This window comes from Propithecus coquereli, unplaced genomic scaffold (assembly GCF_000956105.1).
Source record: "Propithecus coquereli isolate 6110/MARCELLA unplaced genomic scaffold, Pcoq_1.0 Scaffold285, whole genome shotgun sequence".
NCBI classification, from domain to species: Eukaryota; Metazoa; Chordata; class Mammalia; order Primates; family Indriidae; genus Propithecus; species Propithecus coquereli.
In genome coordinates this window covers 2,029,743-2,048,339 of record NW_012148452.1, presented here as the reverse complement: position 1 = coordinate 2,048,339, position 18,597 = coordinate 2,029,743, and the positions used below count along the sequence as shown (strand labels likewise).

General features: G+C 34.7%; 1 protein-coding gene across 1 annotated transcript in view; it reads left to right on the top strand.

Moving 5' to 3' along the window:
* The window catches only part of GDPD1 (glycerophosphodiester phosphodiesterase domain containing 1), a 71,013-nt gene extending 59,919 nt beyond the window's left edge, over positions 1-11,094 (top strand). The window contains exons 5-11 of the mRNA XM_012648400.1: positions 735-853; positions 1,369-1,458; positions 5,304-5,437; positions 7,843-7,902; positions 9,314-9,365; positions 9,775-9,989; positions 10,967-11,094. Of these exons, the coding sequence (XP_012503854.1) occupies positions 735-853; positions 1,369-1,458; positions 5,304-5,437; positions 7,843-7,902; positions 9,314-9,365; positions 9,775-9,897 (578 nt within the window). The 3' untranslated portion in view covers positions 9,898-9,989; positions 10,967-11,094. The remainder of the gene's footprint in view (positions 1-734; positions 854-1,368; positions 1,459-5,303; positions 5,438-7,842; positions 7,903-9,313; positions 9,366-9,774; positions 9,990-10,966) is intronic.
* The last annotated feature ends 7,503 nt before the right edge of the window (positions 11,095-18,597 follow it).

Genomic DNA, 18,597 nt, shown 5'->3' with positions numbered 1-18,597 from the left:
AAAAAAAAAAAAAAAAAAATAGGAAACAACCCAAACTTGAATATATGTAAACAAATTGTGTCAGGTTGTAGTCGTAGTCTGTTCTGTTCTCAGGTCTTGGTGTGCTCTTGGCTGAAGAATGACCAGACACACCAAAAGCGAGGCAAATGTGAAACGAAGTTTATTGAGGAAGAACAACATAGGTGTACAGAGTAAGAGCGAGATATAGGTTCACACAGCAAAAGCAAGATAGATACATTTACCATAGACAACAAACCGATGGACCCCCCCTATGGTAACAAGAGGGCATGTAGTGTAGTTTTGCAAGAGGTTTACTATTGGGAAATCTGGATAAAGTGTGCATATATCTCTCTGTATTATTTCTTACAACTGCTGTGAATCTATAGTTATCTCAAAATTTAAAGAATTAGTTAATAAAATTCAAATCAAAATTATAAATACAGTATGCCAATATGAAAATATTTGTTTTTATGTAAAAAGATTATGTTAAAATCTGTAGGCACACTATATCATTACTATATTGATTTATGCATAGGAAAAAAGAGTAGAGAAAGTACAACAAATGGTCCTAATGATTATATCTAAGTTGTTGGATTTTACATGATTTTTTTTCTTCTTTATACTTTTCCTTACTTTGTAAATATCTTTTGATGAATACCGTACTATAACTTTTCTAATCATCAAAAAAGTAAAATTATCTTTTAAAAATGCATTTAAAAATCTTGCTTTCTCAGCATGCCAATGTGAAGGAAAAGATAACCGAATTCCATTACTGAAGGAAGTTTTTGAGGCCTTTCCTAACACTCCCATTAACATCGATATCAAAGTCAACAACAATGTGCTGATTAAGAAGGTACTCAAGGCATTACCTCCTCTGGGGGTGTTGCATCCGATTTCACAAACTAAATAAGGTTAGAGTAGGTGACTGCATAGATTGGTAGTGGTCAAGGAAATGTGATACTCTAGGCATCAGCATTGTTTTAAATAATGCCCTGATAGAAGAGATCACTTTACTGTAGGAGAGCCTATTTTCAGATGGAGTTGGCATGTCTCAGTCATGGATAAAAGTAAGCTCCTATGAGCCAATCATTCTGGTGTTTATATAATTAACTTCTAGTTTAGCTTGTTTCATTTGTGGTTAGTTTATGTCAAATTACTAAATCATTGTATTCTATTAAACAAATTATATAATGGTAAAATATAAATAATTTTTGTATTTTTTAAAATAGTCTGAATTTGTATATTGGTCCTTCTAAAATTTTCTACCATACATTGGCAGATAGTCAATCATAATCAATTTTTAAGTGAAATGTTGTTAGTGGATTTACAAATAGGCACATGCATAAAATTTTGAATTTTCACATGTAGGTTTCAGAGTTGGTGAAGCAGTATAAACGAGAACACATAACAGTGTGGGGTAATGCCAGTTATGAAATTGTAGAAAAGTGCTACAAAGAGGTAAGCTTCAAAAATTGTACAGAATTATCTCTCTTTGTTGTTCTTGTGTTTCTATAAATGATAAGTTTCTTACAACAATAATTTTTTAAAATTTTCTTATGTGATAGCCTTCATACAGAGACAGATGGTACTGGGTGGAAGCAACTAGCCAGAAGTTTACTATTATTAATATAGCAGTGGTAATAGATTTGGACCTTGCAATTTAAGTTCAATGTAGTTGTACTAGTTCACAGAATTATTATTTTCACATACTAATATTAATTGTTCACCAATATTTTATCATGTGCATTATAGGACAAAATATGATTCCTATCTTTTAATGACTGTCTTTTGTTGGGTAATTGTAATTTTTTGTGTAATTTTGAATTAAAGAAAGTATTCAGTCCTTCAACTATTTAGCTTTAGCTTCTTTTTAACCTACCCCACAAACAGACTTAATCAAATTAAGCCAAGGTAATGATTATCAGGTAGTATATAAAAGCAGGGCCATCTACCCACTGAAAATTTTCTGGTTGAAGAAAATATGTCTATAAAAAATTAATTTGATATATTTTGAAATGATATTCTAAACCTTCATAAGCAAGTTTAGATATAGTCAGCTAAGAGAGTTTGAAATTAAAATTTTTAAAAATCTTGAGCACTGAAGACTTTTTAGAATGCAAGTGATAGTGCAGAAGAAATATGATGTAAGTAGCAATTCTCAAATACAAAGCACTCCTTGGGAGGGCCTTCCTTGCTAGCAGAGAAGACAAAAACATGCAAAGTCAGCACCATTACAATTCAAAATACAATTGAGGCCAGAAAGTTTTATGTGTAGTGGGGTCTGTGTGATCCTAAGGCAGCTTGTGTATAAAGGAGAGAACAGAGCAATTACTGGGCTGAGTGGCTTTAGATTCCTAAATACTTAAAACTAAGACTTTTCCATAAATAATCATTGTCTGATGGTATTTTCAGATGTTATTGCAAGGGAGGTAATGTACTTGAGGCCTGCTGATCTTTTTACATCATCAAAAAAATTTTCAAATAAAAAATAGTGATAATAGCAAATGCTGGTAGAAAGGATGCAGAGAAACTAGATCTCTTCTAGACTGCTGGTAGAAACGTAAATACTACAGCCACGCTCTTAAATAGTTGGGTAGTTTCTTATAAAACTAAACATACACGTACCATATGAGCCAGCAATCTCATCTTGGGCATTTATTCCAGAAAAATGAAAACTTATGTACACAAAGACCTGTACATGAATGTTTATAGTAACTTTATTCATAAAAGCAACATCCTGCAAACAACCCAAACGTCCTTCAATAAATAAACAGCTGAACAAACTCGGGCATCTCCACACCATGGAATACTATTCAGCACAAAATGGAATGAACTATGATACATGCAACAACCTGGATGGTCCTCAGAGGCATTATGCTTAGTGAAAAAAATTCAACCTCAAACTGTTGCATACTATATGATTCCATTTATGTAACATTCTCAAAAGTATAGACGTGGAGAGCAGATTTGTGGCTGCCAGGGGACAGAGATTTAGGTTGTGGTACAGAGTGGGAACAAATATAAAAAGATAGCACGAGGGAGTTGTGTGGTGATGAAACAGTTCTGTATCTTGTTTGTGGTAATCTATATGTGGGTTAAAATTGCATAGAACTACACACACACACACACACACACACACACACACACACATAAATGAATGCAGTTTTAAAAAATGATGAAAACTGAAGAAGATCTGTAGTCTAATTAATAGTAATGTACCGATGTCAATTCCTGGTTTTGATACTGTGCTACAGTTACATAAGATATCACATTTCGGGGAAGCTGGGTGAAGGGTACATTGGACTCTACTATTTTTGCAACTTTCTTTGAGTCTATAATTATTTCAAAATAAAATCTCCCTTTTGGCCCACAATCACAGAACTTTCCCTTGATTTGCATATTTTTCCAGAAACCTCTGGCTTTGTAATTTTAGAATTTAAAAACTCCAAAAACCTTGCAGCAGCAGTTTTCAAACATCTTGGTAAAAATGTCTCAATAAAATTTGTTGTTCAAATTACCAACATGCTGTATAATTAAGTGATACATTTTTTGCAATTCTTTAAGCATGATTTATAAGAATTTCACATTTGCCCTTTAATTGCCGGATGCTAGAAACTCAAAATATAAAAATAAAAGGAATCCGGGACACACATTGGTGATGGGAAAATGTAGCACTTCTTCTTACTGAAGCTTGGCTGTAGATTAGAATTTCCTGAACAGTAAACATAATTCAAATCCCATCCAAAATTCTGATTTAAAAAATATGTGTTATAAGCCGGGTGTGGTGGCATGTACCTGTAGTTCCAGCTACTCGGGAGGCTGAGTAGGAGGATCTCTTGATCCTAGGAGTTCAAGTCATCCTGGGCAACATGGTGTGAGACCCTGTATCTCCAAAAAAAAAGATGGGGTACAGCTAGTTGTTAAACATTTGCCAGCATGCTGTCCCTCCACCTCTCACCGGCAGCCTTGCATGGCTCTCCAGAAGTACCAATTATTGTTTTTAGTTGTCTGGTTCCAAAGTTGCATAAGTTTTGAGAGTCAGCCCCAACCCTGTTTTTCTCATAAGCTCTGTTATCCTTAGTGTATGAATTTGCACAACTCAAGGTTTTTCAGGGACTAGTATATCGTGTTACAGCTGAAAAACCTGTATACAAATAAGCCAAAGACATTACAAAGCACCATGTAAACAAAGGGGCAAAATAAATTCTCAAACTTATTTACTGTTTTTTTAAAATAAAAAGTAGGTAATTTATAGCTAATTATTTAAAATAAATTACTCTTCGCATGATTTTTAATATATTACTTTTTATAGAAAAATTCAATTTAACCATAATTTTTGGTTTTTTTTTTAAATGTAGGAGAGGGAAGAGGAAGGGGGGAATGGGAAGTTGTTCAATGGTATGGAGTTTCAGCTTTGCAAGATGAAAAGACTTCTGGAGGCTCTTTACACAACAATGTGAATATACTTAAAACCACTGAATTATACACTTAAAAATCATTCAGGTGATAAATTATGTTATGTGTATTTTAGCACAATTAAAAATATATATAATATATACAGTTTGCATTTTAAGTTTTGGGACCTTGAGTACATTTTCCAATAGAAACTTAAAATGGTGGTTAGATTCTTGGACTAGCTTACAAAATCCTTTTTTTTTCAAATTCGGAGACAAGATCTCGCTCTGTCACCCAGGCTGAAGTACAGTGGTGCAATCATAGCTCGCTGCAACCTCGAACTCCTGGGCTCAAGTGATCCTCCTGCCTTAACCTTCCAAAGTGTTGGGATTACAGACTTGAGCCACTGCTCCTGGCCTAAAATCTTATTTATATTTTATATCTGATTCTTAACTTAGCTGAAAGATAATATATTTGCAATAGTCTTGATATATATATCTATGGATACACATATGTATAGCTATATATTTTTAAAACAAAAGTAAGGTTACCGAATATCTTATATATTCATTTCTTCATTTCGTTCCATTATTCTGGTATGTTTAGTTTCTAATTGTAAATACTATAACCAACAGACAGAAGCAGTGTTGCAAAAGCAGAGAGAAGGGAATAGAGAAGCTTTAGTAACATCGATTAATTACACTATAAGACTCCAAGGTAGATCTTGACCCATTTGTCAAGAACTAGCCATTTTTAAGTGTGGTGTGTTTCTCAATGGATATTGATAATTCAGGGAATGCTTATAATAGATGTCAAGATATAGTCTTGGCAAAATTTGAGCATTGTGAAATAATCATCTTCATTTGAGCAGTTGTAAAGTAACATGTAATATTGTTTGTGTCTTTTAGAATTCAGATATTCCTATACTCTTCAGTCTACAACGTGTTCTGCTCATTCTTGGCCTTTTCTTCACTGGCCTCTTGCCTTTTGTGCCCATTCGAGAACAGTTTTTTGAAATTCCAATGCCTTCTATCATATTGAAGTAAGTGGTTATCCTATTTTGATCAATTATCAATTATGGGAGGACTAAGATATAGGCTCATTAATATCAACATAAATGAGAAGGAAGAGATTTCTGTAGTTATTTCCATGTTTTATTATCTGACCTACATTAACAATGCTTTTTGATATAATTAAGACACATTCTCCAAAATGAATAATAAAGGATTATCTGTACTTAATCTAGACCCGTCTCAGGTTGTAATGATTTTCTGTGCCTGTGTAGTCAGAAGTCAGGTAAAAATAATTGAGCTTGAGTGTGGCGTTGTGACATACACCTGCAACCCCAGCTACTCAGGAGGCTGAGGTGGGAAAACTGCTTGAGGCCAGGAGTTTGAGACCAGCCTGGGCAATATAGTTAGACCCCCATCTCAAAAAAATTGAACTTAATTACAGAAGGTTAATAATTCTTTTATTCTGACATCAAATAGCAATTGCCCTTCAACTTCCGTTACTTCTTTCTACTTCACTGACGACTATATGCAGCTGAAATTCTATTAAACTCCAGATTCTCAAGTAGTATTACTGTAATACACTTATGAAGAAAAACCACCACCACCACTGCCTCAAAAACCCCTGGAGATAGGAGAAAGAAAAGGGTAGCTGTTAGTTTATATAAAATACTTCTATATTTATGTAATTCTTCTACTAGGTACAAAGCCTTGCATTTCACTCAATTTAGTAGAAAGATAAAAATGTATAAAACACTTAGATTGCCTGGCAAATAATAAGCATTCAATAAGGGATAGCTTTAATTGTTAAATTATTATTATTAAAGAAAGATAGCTTCATCTCAAAATCCTACACACTTAGAATGTGATTTCTGGCTAAGAATCATAATAATGACTGAGTCCTGACAAAGGAATTTGAAGTTCCTGAGATCATTTAAATGTGATTTACCTTGCATGAAAACATTTTTCATACCCAAAATAGAAGTTTTAAAAATCAAGCTGAAAAGCTTTCCTCTGCTGTAGCATGTCTCAATAAAGCTAATGACTTGGGAAAAAAAATCAAGCAGAACATAAATTACAGCAGTCATTAGACGATATTGGTCAGAAAAACAATTTGGTCAGTACTCGTGCTCAGTTTCTATTTCATGCCTGTTTTCCAATTTGAGTTTTTAGTGATGAGCATATTTATTTTATCTATTCCTAATTATATTTATTAACAGTCATTATAGGTGTTTCCCAGATAAAACAGCAGAAAACACTTGTCTATAAAGAAATGATTTTCATTTGCTAGATTAAAATGATTCTCAAACATTTATTCCTAAAGTACTTAGCTTTCCTTTGGCCTGGAATAGACTATTGTGTGCTCTAGATTATCTTCATGTGCTTTAGAAGCAAATACTGAAATACAGACATAAGAACAAACTGCATAGAATTAATCTTTTCTCTAAAAAGTGATTATGGTTTAAGACACAGGTGGAATTTTTTTGTGTATTTTAATATTTCTGTGGGAGACAATGGATACTTTGTAAGGCAATATAGTAATTCTTTAATAAGATAATTAGTATTTCAGGTACTAAATCCCTGAGATTTCTGAAATTGCACCAGGACTTTCCATCTGGGCCAGAGTTAGAGGGAAAAAGGACCTGTGTTTTATTTAGAGAGCTTCTAATAAGAACTGAATTCAGAGAGAAAGAAAAAAATGAATTTAAGTGTGGGGACTCTCAGAATTATTTTAAGAATTAGACAGGAGGAGTTAAAAAGGAAATAAGAAATGAAGATGTGAGGAGAATGAAAATCACTGTGTACTGATAAACTTAAAAAGAAGCTGAGAAATCTTCATAGTAGAAGACAAATCAAGGATTTCCTGTGGGCACAACCCAAAGTTGATGACACAGGTAGTTGTGCTGCTCTAGGCATCAAAGAGATTGGAAGAAGCAACTCAGCAGAGGCCTGAAAAGTCAAAGAAACTTTTTTTAGTAGTAAAGATAATTTAAAAGGACAGGGTCCAGGTCTACTAGTATTTCAAAGGAAAGAAAAATATGCTTTAAATGTCTCACTTTTGTCCCAAAATATCTTTTACTCCATAGTACAGTTTGGTTATGTGTTTAAATCTACCATGTACTAAATTATAGCAGACAAAGCAGGAGAAAGAGTTTTTACCAAAAGAGAGAAGAGACATGAGCCTAGGACACTAGGGTCTCTGAAAACATAACTGCTATTTATCTTTTTTACCTTTGAATAGCGATAGCAAAAAGTTGGCTTGAGACCAGTGGAAATAGAACCCAATTGTGCTGTATTTTACTTTTGCCCTTTTACAAATATTTTTTTGAGAGCATGCTAGTACAGGCACTGTTCTCATTTTTGAACTTGTTTTATTTTCTCACACTGATATTTTGCTGTGTTTCTAATTAGTAATTCAAACTTTATTTTACCCTAGGCTAAAAGAACCACACACCATGTCTAGAAGTCAAAAGTTTCTCATCTGGCTCTCTGATATGTAAGAATTTTAGTTTCTTAATATGCATTTATTGCTTGAGCTATATTTATTAAGTACTATACTTAAAATTTAGTGCAAGCTTTCCACATGTAATTTGTAACAAGGACACATTGAGCACCTACTATGCAAATGGATAGGTATCAATCATTTAGAACTAGCTTAATTCCTAGTCACAAAACCTAGGAGGAATCTTGAGAGATAATCTCATCCAACTTTGTGAGAAAATTGAGCCCCCATCCACTCAGTTAAATGATTTAATTGCGGTTATCTAGCTAGTTAGTAGCAGAGTTGGGATAAATAACCATTCCCTTTTACTTGTTTGCTGTTTCCACTAGCCCTCAGTCAAAAACATGGTGAAAAGGAGTGTGGCAATACAATGTATGTAAAGGCACATATTGCCTATGGCACATTGTTCAGAAAAATCTGTACCAAATCTTAACAGCAGGAAGACATGCCACCTACAGATCGGACATATACTTTAAAGAAAATGCCTGATTTAGACATGTTGAGTTTAATTTTAGGTTAAAAAAAAAAAAACACAAAGTAATTGTGCTGTATTTTGCTTTAAAATGGAACCTTGAATGTTTAAATAATAGTCCCAAATCATGTTTTATTAGTTAGCTCCTCTTTTAAAGAATCTTAGAAAATTAGTTTTGTCTTTTCTCTGTGCCACAGAGTTTATTCTTTTTTGCTTTATTCCTGATTTAATTTCTAGTTTTCAAGGATACATTTTTAATTGGTGTTAAAGTATTTCTAGTTTGTGTTATTTAATCATTGTAATAAACAGAGTAGAAATGACATGTATAACTTTTCAGTACAATTAGTTCCCATCTTGCACAAGTGGCTTATATTCTAAAAGTTCACTGTAAATCAGTTATTTGGAACTAAAAAATGCTTTTTTCCTAGATATAGGATAGTATAATTAATGGACATAATGTTTCTAAAATAGTTTACAAAAGACTTATCCATTATGTAACTGACCTGTGATATTATAGAGCTTGACCCACATTTACTGCCTTATTTTAACTTGGAAAGTTAGGAACACATACTTCTCAGCTCTTTCTCATTCTCGATATGGCTCCAGCAGGGAAAGTGGGGAAGCCTCCTCTCCATTGAGCTATGTCAACAAGAATGGGTCTCCCAAGAATCTAGTAGCAGCAAGGAAAAGAAAGGACGTTCTGGTTGTCCACCAGTTAGCAGCCATCGGTGAAAGGAGATCCAGCAGTTAAGACATAAATTCATCCACAGCAGCCATTGTCACTTAAAGCCATTGCTTGTTTTGCTGAGGCATTGTAATTAAATTGAACTAGAAATTACTAAACTCTAAATTGACTAAGTTAGGACCGGGACTAATTCTAGTCCTTAATTAGAACTAATAAATTCTTCAATCTGTTATGCTTTTCTTTTCTAGCTTACTAATGAGGAAAGCTTTATTTGATCACCTTACTGCTCGAGGCATTCAAGTAAGTTTCTGGAATGGTGCATTTTGGAATTAGCATAGCTTATCAGTTTAACACAAGTGTTAAGAGCAGGAACTTTTAACTGACTTGATTTGGTTTCTGACTCTGATGATACTGGCTTACTGATTCACAGATGAGGACCTTATCTCCTTCCTTACAGTTATCAATAAAGCATTGGCATTTCTGTAGCTAGAGTCCTCTTATGTATAGGAGAATAGCTGATGTCAGATGGGTGGGGCAGTGCATATTTAATGAGTAAAGTGGAATTTTTATAAAGGGTCTAATGATTTCTTAAAATAACAGTTTTGAAAGATTATTTCTAAGTGTGCTAAGATTGTACTGGATAAATGTTATGAAAATAATTTTCTATTTTAATATTTCTTCTCATATTTCTGATGTTTCTAATTTTCAGGTGTATATTTGGGTATTAAATGAAGAACAAGAATACAAAAGAGCTTTTGATTTGGGAGCAACTGGGGTGATGACAGACTATCCAACAAAGCTTAAGGATTTTTTACATAATCTTTCAACATAGAAAAAGAAGTACTTGAATGTATTCAAAGAAAACATGAAAAGACCTAAGAAAAAAATATTTCACCATCATTTCCCTAAGCCATTTCCAGAATGGTAAGAGGTTTAATCAGTTAAGTTTTTATTACCTCATTTTTAAGATTGTATGAGAATGTAGAAACTATATATTGTATATTTATTTTAAACAATATTACATATTCTACACTTGTTAATTGTTTAGAAAGATAACTGGTTATGAGATAAAGTAGATTATTGATCAAGATTTCTGTATATGATGCAGTATTCTACTATTATAAGTAATTCTGAAATCAAAGACTATTGGATAAATTTTACATTAGCCTTCACTGGAATAAGATCGACTAATTAGTAAAAGAAAAATATTGAAGGCCATTACAGCTCTTCTGTGTTGTCTTGTTATTTCTAGGCATATCTTCGTTAAAGGGTAAAAATACAATGGAAGAAGAACTTAGAAATCAGTGATATAGTTAATCTGACAAGTTATATGTTGTAAACAGCAGGCAGGCTCAAGGAAATAACTAAAAGTTGATTACTTGATCAGAAATAAAATCTGCAGACTGAATTAGATTTCTCAGTTGCTATTGTTAATGGGGACATTCTATTTGAAACCTTTTTCAGGTGTGTAACAATTCTACCCAGCCCATTTTTTTAAACATTAAAAATGGACTCATCAATTGTAAATTAAGACAAGATCCAAATAGTCATATTTTTATGTTTCCTCTAAAGAAATGTAAGATTTCCATTTTTGGCATTGACTAACTGAGCCTTCTTCTAGATTTTATATACTATCTTGAATCCTAATAGTCATATTAAACTGATGAAAGTACCTATCATTGTATCTACAACTTATGGTATGGACCTCCTAGTTCTGATCTTTAAAAATTCATTCTTCTGAGTGTTAAGTAGAAAAGAATTTTCCAAAGTATTAGACATCACTTTCTCAGCTTTATGAATGTGACTTCATGTAAGTCTCTTTCTAATCTTTTTTGACTAATTTTCATGATCTCAGATTGTGAGGTAAATGTAATCTGGGATAATAAGTGTCTTTTACCTAGATTTCATCTCTCATACAGAGTTTGGAAGCTAAACAGCTATGAAGGTATGAGTATACTCTCCCAAGTGTCCCTGGATGACATAAATATCATTTGCTTTGTTGTTTAAACTGAAATAAAGTTTTACAAGAGCAAAATAAGGTTTCTTGGGTTTTTTTATCGTTTTAATTCCAAATATGCTTTATAGATTTTTTTTTTTTGCAGAATTGAATGAGGTGATGCATTGATAATATGAGTAAATGCACCCGAGATTTCTCTCTAGAGTAAAGAAAATATGGAAGCACTTTTATGGTAAGGAAGTTGCTTCTTGGTGTTTGAACAAATAAGTTGAGCAGGTAATCCATTAAATCAGAAAGTTTTGGTAAGAGGCAGGGGGGAACAAACACTCATGAGCTGTTGATGGAAATATAAATTGGCAGAACACTTTGAGGATTAATTTCTGAATTTCATTCAAAAGTTCCAGTGCTAGGAATAATATTCTAAGAAAAAAATAAGACAAGTACCCAAAGATACATATGCAGAGTGAAAAATTGGAAACAACCTAAATATGTAACATTAGGGACTGGTTAAATAAATCATGATAGATCCATATAAAATATTACTGTTCTATATCTATCGATATGAGATATTATTAAGTGAAAAGACTAAGCCATAAAACTGTATATTGTGTAAACAAAAAATTTTGTACATATTCATTTAAAAAATTTGAAAGGATATCTGCCAAAGCATTAATAGTTTTTTTTTTAAATTGTGCTAAGAACACTAAATATAAGATCTACCTCTTAAAAGAGTTTTAAATGTACAATAAAGTATTGTAATCTATAGGTATAATGTTACACAGCAGAGCTCTAGAATTATTCCTCTTACATAACTGAAATCTTATACCCATTGGTTAGCAACTCCCCATTTTTGTCTCTGGCAACCACTACGCTATTCTTGGCTTGACTATTAATTTGACTAATAGTTGACTAATATTTTGATTATTTTAGATACCTCATATAAGTGGAAGCATGCAGTATTTGTCTTTCTGTGATTGGCTTATTTCATTTAGCATAATGTCTTCAAGGTTCAACAATGTTGTAGCATGTTGCAGAGGGAAGAGCTTGTGCAAAGGCCCTGAGACAGGAAAGAGTTTGGTTGGTACTAAGAAGAGAAAGAAGGGGAAAGGAGTAGAATATACATGGAGACTTGATGGGAAAATGAACTCTTCCTTGTAGCAGAAGAGAATTAAGGTACAAATAAAAGCAGGGTTTTGTAGCTTTGGTGATGGGAAGATTAGTTTCCATCTGATGGTTGCTAATTTCTCAGTAACAGATGAGGTAAAGTCTTAAGCTAAAACTGAGAATGGAAGGGCATAAAAAGTTTCAGGAAAGAGAAAGCTTATTATAGACATTTTAGGGAGTGGGAACATGAGCCTATTAGAGAAACATAGTGGGATTTCTGGGCAGTTCTGAGTGCTAATTTGAGGCTTGAGATTTTACATTTAAAATGAAAGCAATCAACTCAGTTGTGATTTCACAGGAGTAACAACAAAAGAGTTGATCATTGAAATTAAGAAAATAAACTCTAAAAGACGAGTTGAGTGAGGAAAAGGACTGAGCAGAAAGTTAAGCTTAGAATATGCCCAAAGGAAACAGAGAAGGTGTGGTCTGAGAAATAGAAGTAGGGGAGTACAATGTCCTCAACCCCATGAAAGTAGAGAATTTAAGAAAGAAAGTGATTATGTGCAGTGCCCAAAACAGACCATTGAGACCAAGGAGGGCAAGGGCTGGGAAAGAATGACTGCATTTGGTTTAAAAGGAGGCCCCTGTAACTATGGTTCATTTATCTCTATAGTTCATGGAACTGATACCAGATTGCAAAGGAATGAAGAGGACTGAATGGTGCTAAATGAGGCTAGTAAAAATCAGCCACTTATTCAAAGGAATTAGAGAACCAGGACACCAGGACATTTGAAAGGGCAGCAGTATCAAGTAAGTTGTGTTCTAAATAGGAAGGTTTATAAATGTGTGAAAACAAGGAGCTAGTGGAAGGAGATTGGAGATATAGAACAAAGAGTACATATGAGCAAAGATCTCTTTACGACTGAATGGGCTGTAATTTTATTCAAACATTTACTGAGTCAGTTGTAATTTATTAAACAAATATTCATGAATGCCTGCCTTGCCAAGCACCTGACTTACAGCTGTGAGTCTTGCTAAACAATTCCTGCCCTTGGGACTTGGGGTCTAGTTAAGTAATCCAGAGGTGAGAATGGATTACTTCAGGGTAGAATGGAGGATAAGTATAAAAAACTGAGATTTTTGCACTTGAAGGAGGATGGAATAGCTAAATAAAATAGCATGGAAAGAGAGAGAGTTCTCTGATGTCTCTTACTCTACTTATAAGCTGCAGTCCCAGACCTTTTTGGCACCGGGGACCAGTTTCATGGAAGACAATTTTTCCACGGGGCAGTGGGGGGGAAAGTTGGGGAGGCAGAGCTTAGGCGGCGATGCGAGTGATGAGGAGCAGCTGTAAATACAGATGAAGCTTCGCTCACTCACTCGCCACTCACCTCCTGCTGTGTGCCCTCCTGCCTTCCTAAGTTTCGTGGAAGACAATTTTTCCACAGACCTGGGGTAGGCAGAGAAGTGGTGGATCTCTGCAGTCCCTAATAGGCCAGGAACTGGTACTGGGGTTTGGGAACCGAAGCTTAAAAGGACCTAGGTCCTGTTGGATTAGGGCGCCACCCTCATGACCTCACTTAACTATTAATAATTACCTCTTAAAAGCCCTGTCTCCAAATACAGTCACATTGTGGGGTTAGGACTTCAACATGTGAATTTGGCAGGGGGGAGGGGCAGAATTCAGTTGAAAACAGGTGGTGGGGATGGGGGTCAAAGTGGGAAAGCTGGAGATTGGTTGTGTGTGAGAGGAGGTAGGTTGGGAAGGGGAAAGCAGGCACTTGTAGCTGACCATGGAGGGGCCTGGATAGAGAGGAAAGCTAGTGTGGCCAGGAATTGTCAGAAAGAAACTGTAGTGTACTTCATCATTTCCTAGGATACCTACTTGGAGATTTAAAGAGTGCTAATAAGAAACAATCTAGATTACTAGAGGAGGAAAATAAATTTTTCAAATGTTTAAATTCAAATTAAACTTTTTTAAAAATGTTTTTAAAAATTTTTTAAAAATATGGAACGCTTCACGAATTTGCGTGTCATCCTTGCGCAGGGGCCATGCTAATCTTCTCTGTATCGTTCCAGTTCTTAGTGTATGTGCTGCCAAAGCGAGCACCAAATTAAACTTTTAACAGTGAGTTTGAAAGTTTGGACATTGCTAAGTAACGATAATATGTTACATTTATGTAAATTTATTTCATTCACTTTTACATACATTCACATGTATTTCTTACAACCACCTGGTAGAGTAGTTGAGATTATCATATTCCCATTTTTTAGGATAACTAATTTAAATGAAATTTTCAAAAGGAATTTGCAAGGCTACCTGGTTAGAAGTGGTATGGTTGGGGCTTCTTAACCTTCTCACCCACTCTGACTTCTAGATTTTGTCTTCCATTTCCCATTCAATGCTGAGAGAAACATAAAAAAAAAAAAAACAGGTGAAAAGGGTGGTTGCAATGTGACCCTATAGAAAGTGAACTTAACAAATAAAAGTTACAAAAGAGAAAATTCCCATATATCAAATGTACTTACTGTTCTCTGCCACTGCTTAAACAATGTTGGTAGCAGTTGTCGAGAAAGGAATCAAGTTGATATTCCCATCAGTAACTGAAACCATTGCCCATGGGAATAGATAGAAAACTATACCACCACTTTTAAGCCATCTCAGGTAAGAAATAAAAAGTAATAATAAATATTTGTGAATCCAACACCCAGAATTGGTTTGGCTTATGTAACTGGATGGACAGTGGAGTCATTTACTGAGGTGAAGACGACTGGGAAAGAAATAGATTTCCAGAGGGAATCGGAAAGATTCTGATTCAAGTCACACTTTGAGAAACATTATCCACAGCCCAAAATGCATGCTTTAAGCTCCACAAAATAACTAGACAACTCTAACCCTACTTTGGAGGAAGGAATGAAGTTAATTTTTATCCAGTATCTTTTGTAAGTCAAGTGCTACCACACCCATCATTTTATTTAATCTTCACCATAGTCTGGTGATATAAGTGGTATTATTTCTGATTTATATATAAGGAAGCTGAAGTTCAGATGGCTGGAGTGGCTCACCAAAGATTGCACAGCTAGTAAGGTGACAAACCTGGTGTCAAACCTAGGTCTTCCATTCCAAGCTGTTTTACCACACAACGTTGCTGTTCATAGACTGGTTTTTTTTTTTTCCATAATCTTTCACTGAACTTCTTAAATATGAGCATGGGAAGAGCATTGTAAAAGGAATAAAATGGCTGGGCGCAGTGGTTCATACCTGTAATTCTAGCACTGTGGGAGGTTAAGGCAGGAGGATTGCCCAAGACCAGGCTGAACAAGAGCAAGACCCCATCTCTAAAAAAACATAGAAAAATTAGCTGAGTGTGGTGGTATGTGTCTGTAGTCCAGCTACTTAGGAGGCAGGAGAATTGCTTGAGCCTAGGAGTCTGAGATTGCAGTGAGCTATGATGATGCCACTGCACTCTAGCCCGAGCAACGGAGCGAGACTCTGTCTCAAAAAAAAAAAAGGAATAAAATTTGCTGTCATGTAATTGTTTTATTTTGTCTTCCAAGTAAGAGTTTGGATTAACACATTAATGTTTGACGCTTAATATTTAACATTAATGTTAACATTTAATACAACTCTTGCATGGAGTTATGCAGAGGATTTATTTTTAAGATAGGGTATTGCTCTGTCACCCAGGCTAGAGTGCAGTGGATGAGCATAGCTCACTGTAACCTCAAACTCTTGGGCTGAAATGATCCTCCTGCCCTAGCCTCCTTAGTAGCTGGGACTACAGGAACGTACCACCATACCTGGCTAAGTTTTTAAAACTGTTTGTGGAGGCAGGGTCTCACTATCTTGCCCAGGCTGGTACTGAACTCCTGGCCTCAAGCAGTCCTCCCCCTTCAGCTTCCCACGTCACCAGGATTATAGGTATGAGCCACCATGCTAGGCTGTAGAAAAATTTTTTTCACTTCTTCATTCTAACCGCTTTCGCCTTAATTATGAAAGAAAGAAATTTGAATTTAAAAAAATACAGGCATTTTACCTTTTCTGCCTTCTGTGATTTTAAGGTCAAATATTAAAGTTCACCAGTGATGAATCTATAGTTCTGTCTATTAAGCAAGAAGTTCAGATGAACTATGAATATATATTCCCTTACAGGTCCTTTCCTAACCCCTTCTCTTTTGTAGCTGATTCATTTCCCTTTTTGTTGAGTATAAGCCTGCAGTCATCACTTTTTAGGTCATGCAATTCTGAAATATGAAAAATTTAGGCGGTTTTGCAAAATATAACAGGATACACTCGGTCCTATTGATCACTAAAAACAATCCAAATTTAACCCAGCAGAAACTTAAGATAAATGATATAATCTTAAAAGAACCGAACCTCTTGACACCCACCTTTGTTTGCTACTCAAATTCCCTGTGCTTTGCTGCTGTGTCCATCTCTAATTGACAAGAAATGCCTGATAAAATAGTGTGACTCTTCTTACACTACAGTCACTCCTATCCTGATACCATCATGACAGTGATTACACTCTATCAGTGAGTGTGGTTTTAGTGTCTGTATTTTAACTTGTACCACTTCTACAATACAGTCATCTCCCTCTGGGGGATCAGCTCCAGGACCTCCCTCAGATACCAAAATTCAAGGATGTTCCAGTCTTGATGTAAAACGGTATAGTATTTGCATATAACCTACGTACATCCTCCCATATGCTTTTTTTTTTAAAGAGACAGGGTCTCACTCTGTCCCCTAGGCTGGAGTGCAGTGGCATGATCATAGTTCATTGCAGCCTTGAACTCTTAGCCTCAAGGGATCCTCCTGTCTCAGCCTCCAGAGTAGTTGGGACTACAGTAGTGAGCCATCCCAGCAGACCCCTCCCGTATACTTTAAATCATCTCTAGATTACTTATGATTCCTAATACAATGTAAATGCTATGTAAATAATTGTTATGCTGTATTGTTTAGGGAATAATGACAAGGAAAAAGAGTCTGTCCATGTTCAGAACAAATGCAATTTTTTCCATCCAAAGTTGGTTGAATCCACAGATGCAGAACTCACGGATACAAAGGGCCAACTGTACATGTCTTCTAATTGTCAGGAAACATCAAAAGATATGTTAAAATAAAGGGCAAAAATGTTTGTTATTTTTTTATATTCAAAAATTAGAAGCATATATAGAGTAAAAACTGGATGTCTCATTCTTTATCCAGTTCCACTTCCCAAAGATAACAATTATCTGTTGTGTATTTGGAATATTTTCAAGTATAAACAAATGATTCCATTTTGATCACAAATATGCTATTCATAATGTGGTTCACAAAATGATATATTATTCACAAAATGAATAATACCATTCATATTGTTCTATAGCTTATTTTTCTTGTTTTGCAATCTACTTTGTGGTGTTGTTAATTGTCCAAAAGTGTATGGTTCACAGGATGTTTTGACATTGTGAAAAGATAGAGTAGGCTACACCAATGGATTGTGAAGGACTTTCATGATACTGCTCTGTCTTACCTCTTCCTTATATGTGAAAACTTTCTCATAAAGCAAGGATTTGAATAATATTTAAAATTGTGAAAAAACACTTAAAATCTAGCAAACTGCTTTTGAAGAGCCCCTATAGGAAAATATAAGAGTTAAATGGCTTTACTATGTTTTAAATTTTTGGTGTCTTTCTTTTGGGTTCTTGAAACTAATTATTAGTACTAACTCCTTAAAAATTCCCTATCAACAGACATCCTATAGCCCCATTATTTCCCTGGCCTACTTCTGGGGGCATTGATTGCTTCTTTCTGCAGGATCAGATAGAGGTCACTTCTTTTTCCACATTCCTCCTTCTACATTCTATTTGAATGTTAGGATTTTGCTGCCTGACCTCCACTTCCCTGTGCAACTGCCATTTGGTTTAGGGTGCAGTCTGAGATCCTGCCAGGCTTGGCAGAAATGCCTTCTATGACATTCCTGATATATAGTCATTCAAATTTTAAGTGGAAACATCAATATATACTCTAAGAGCAAAATCTCAAGGGCTGCTAAAGAACCATGCTGCATTTCCACTTCATCAAGATTAAGAGATTTATGGGACCTAACACTCAGATGCATAGTTCTGGATTGGGTTCCAGTTTTGATAAACCAGCAGTAAAGGCCATTTTGAGATTGATGAAATACAAATATGAATATTAAATGAGATGAAATTTATTGAAATGAATGGGCACAGATCATTAAATTGAAGCAGGTTACAAGGCAACATGTATATAAGCTCATTTTGGTAAAAATGCATGTATGTATCGATATAGCTCTTCATAGAAAAATATCTAAAAAGAATACCCAGCAAGGTAATTTTGGGTTGTGTTAGTATAATGTTTTCTATATTTTTTATTTTTCATAAGGCTCATAAACTGATTTTGTAATACTAAAAGTTTATTTTTATTAAACCATTCCAAGCTGTTTTACCACACAACGTTGCTGT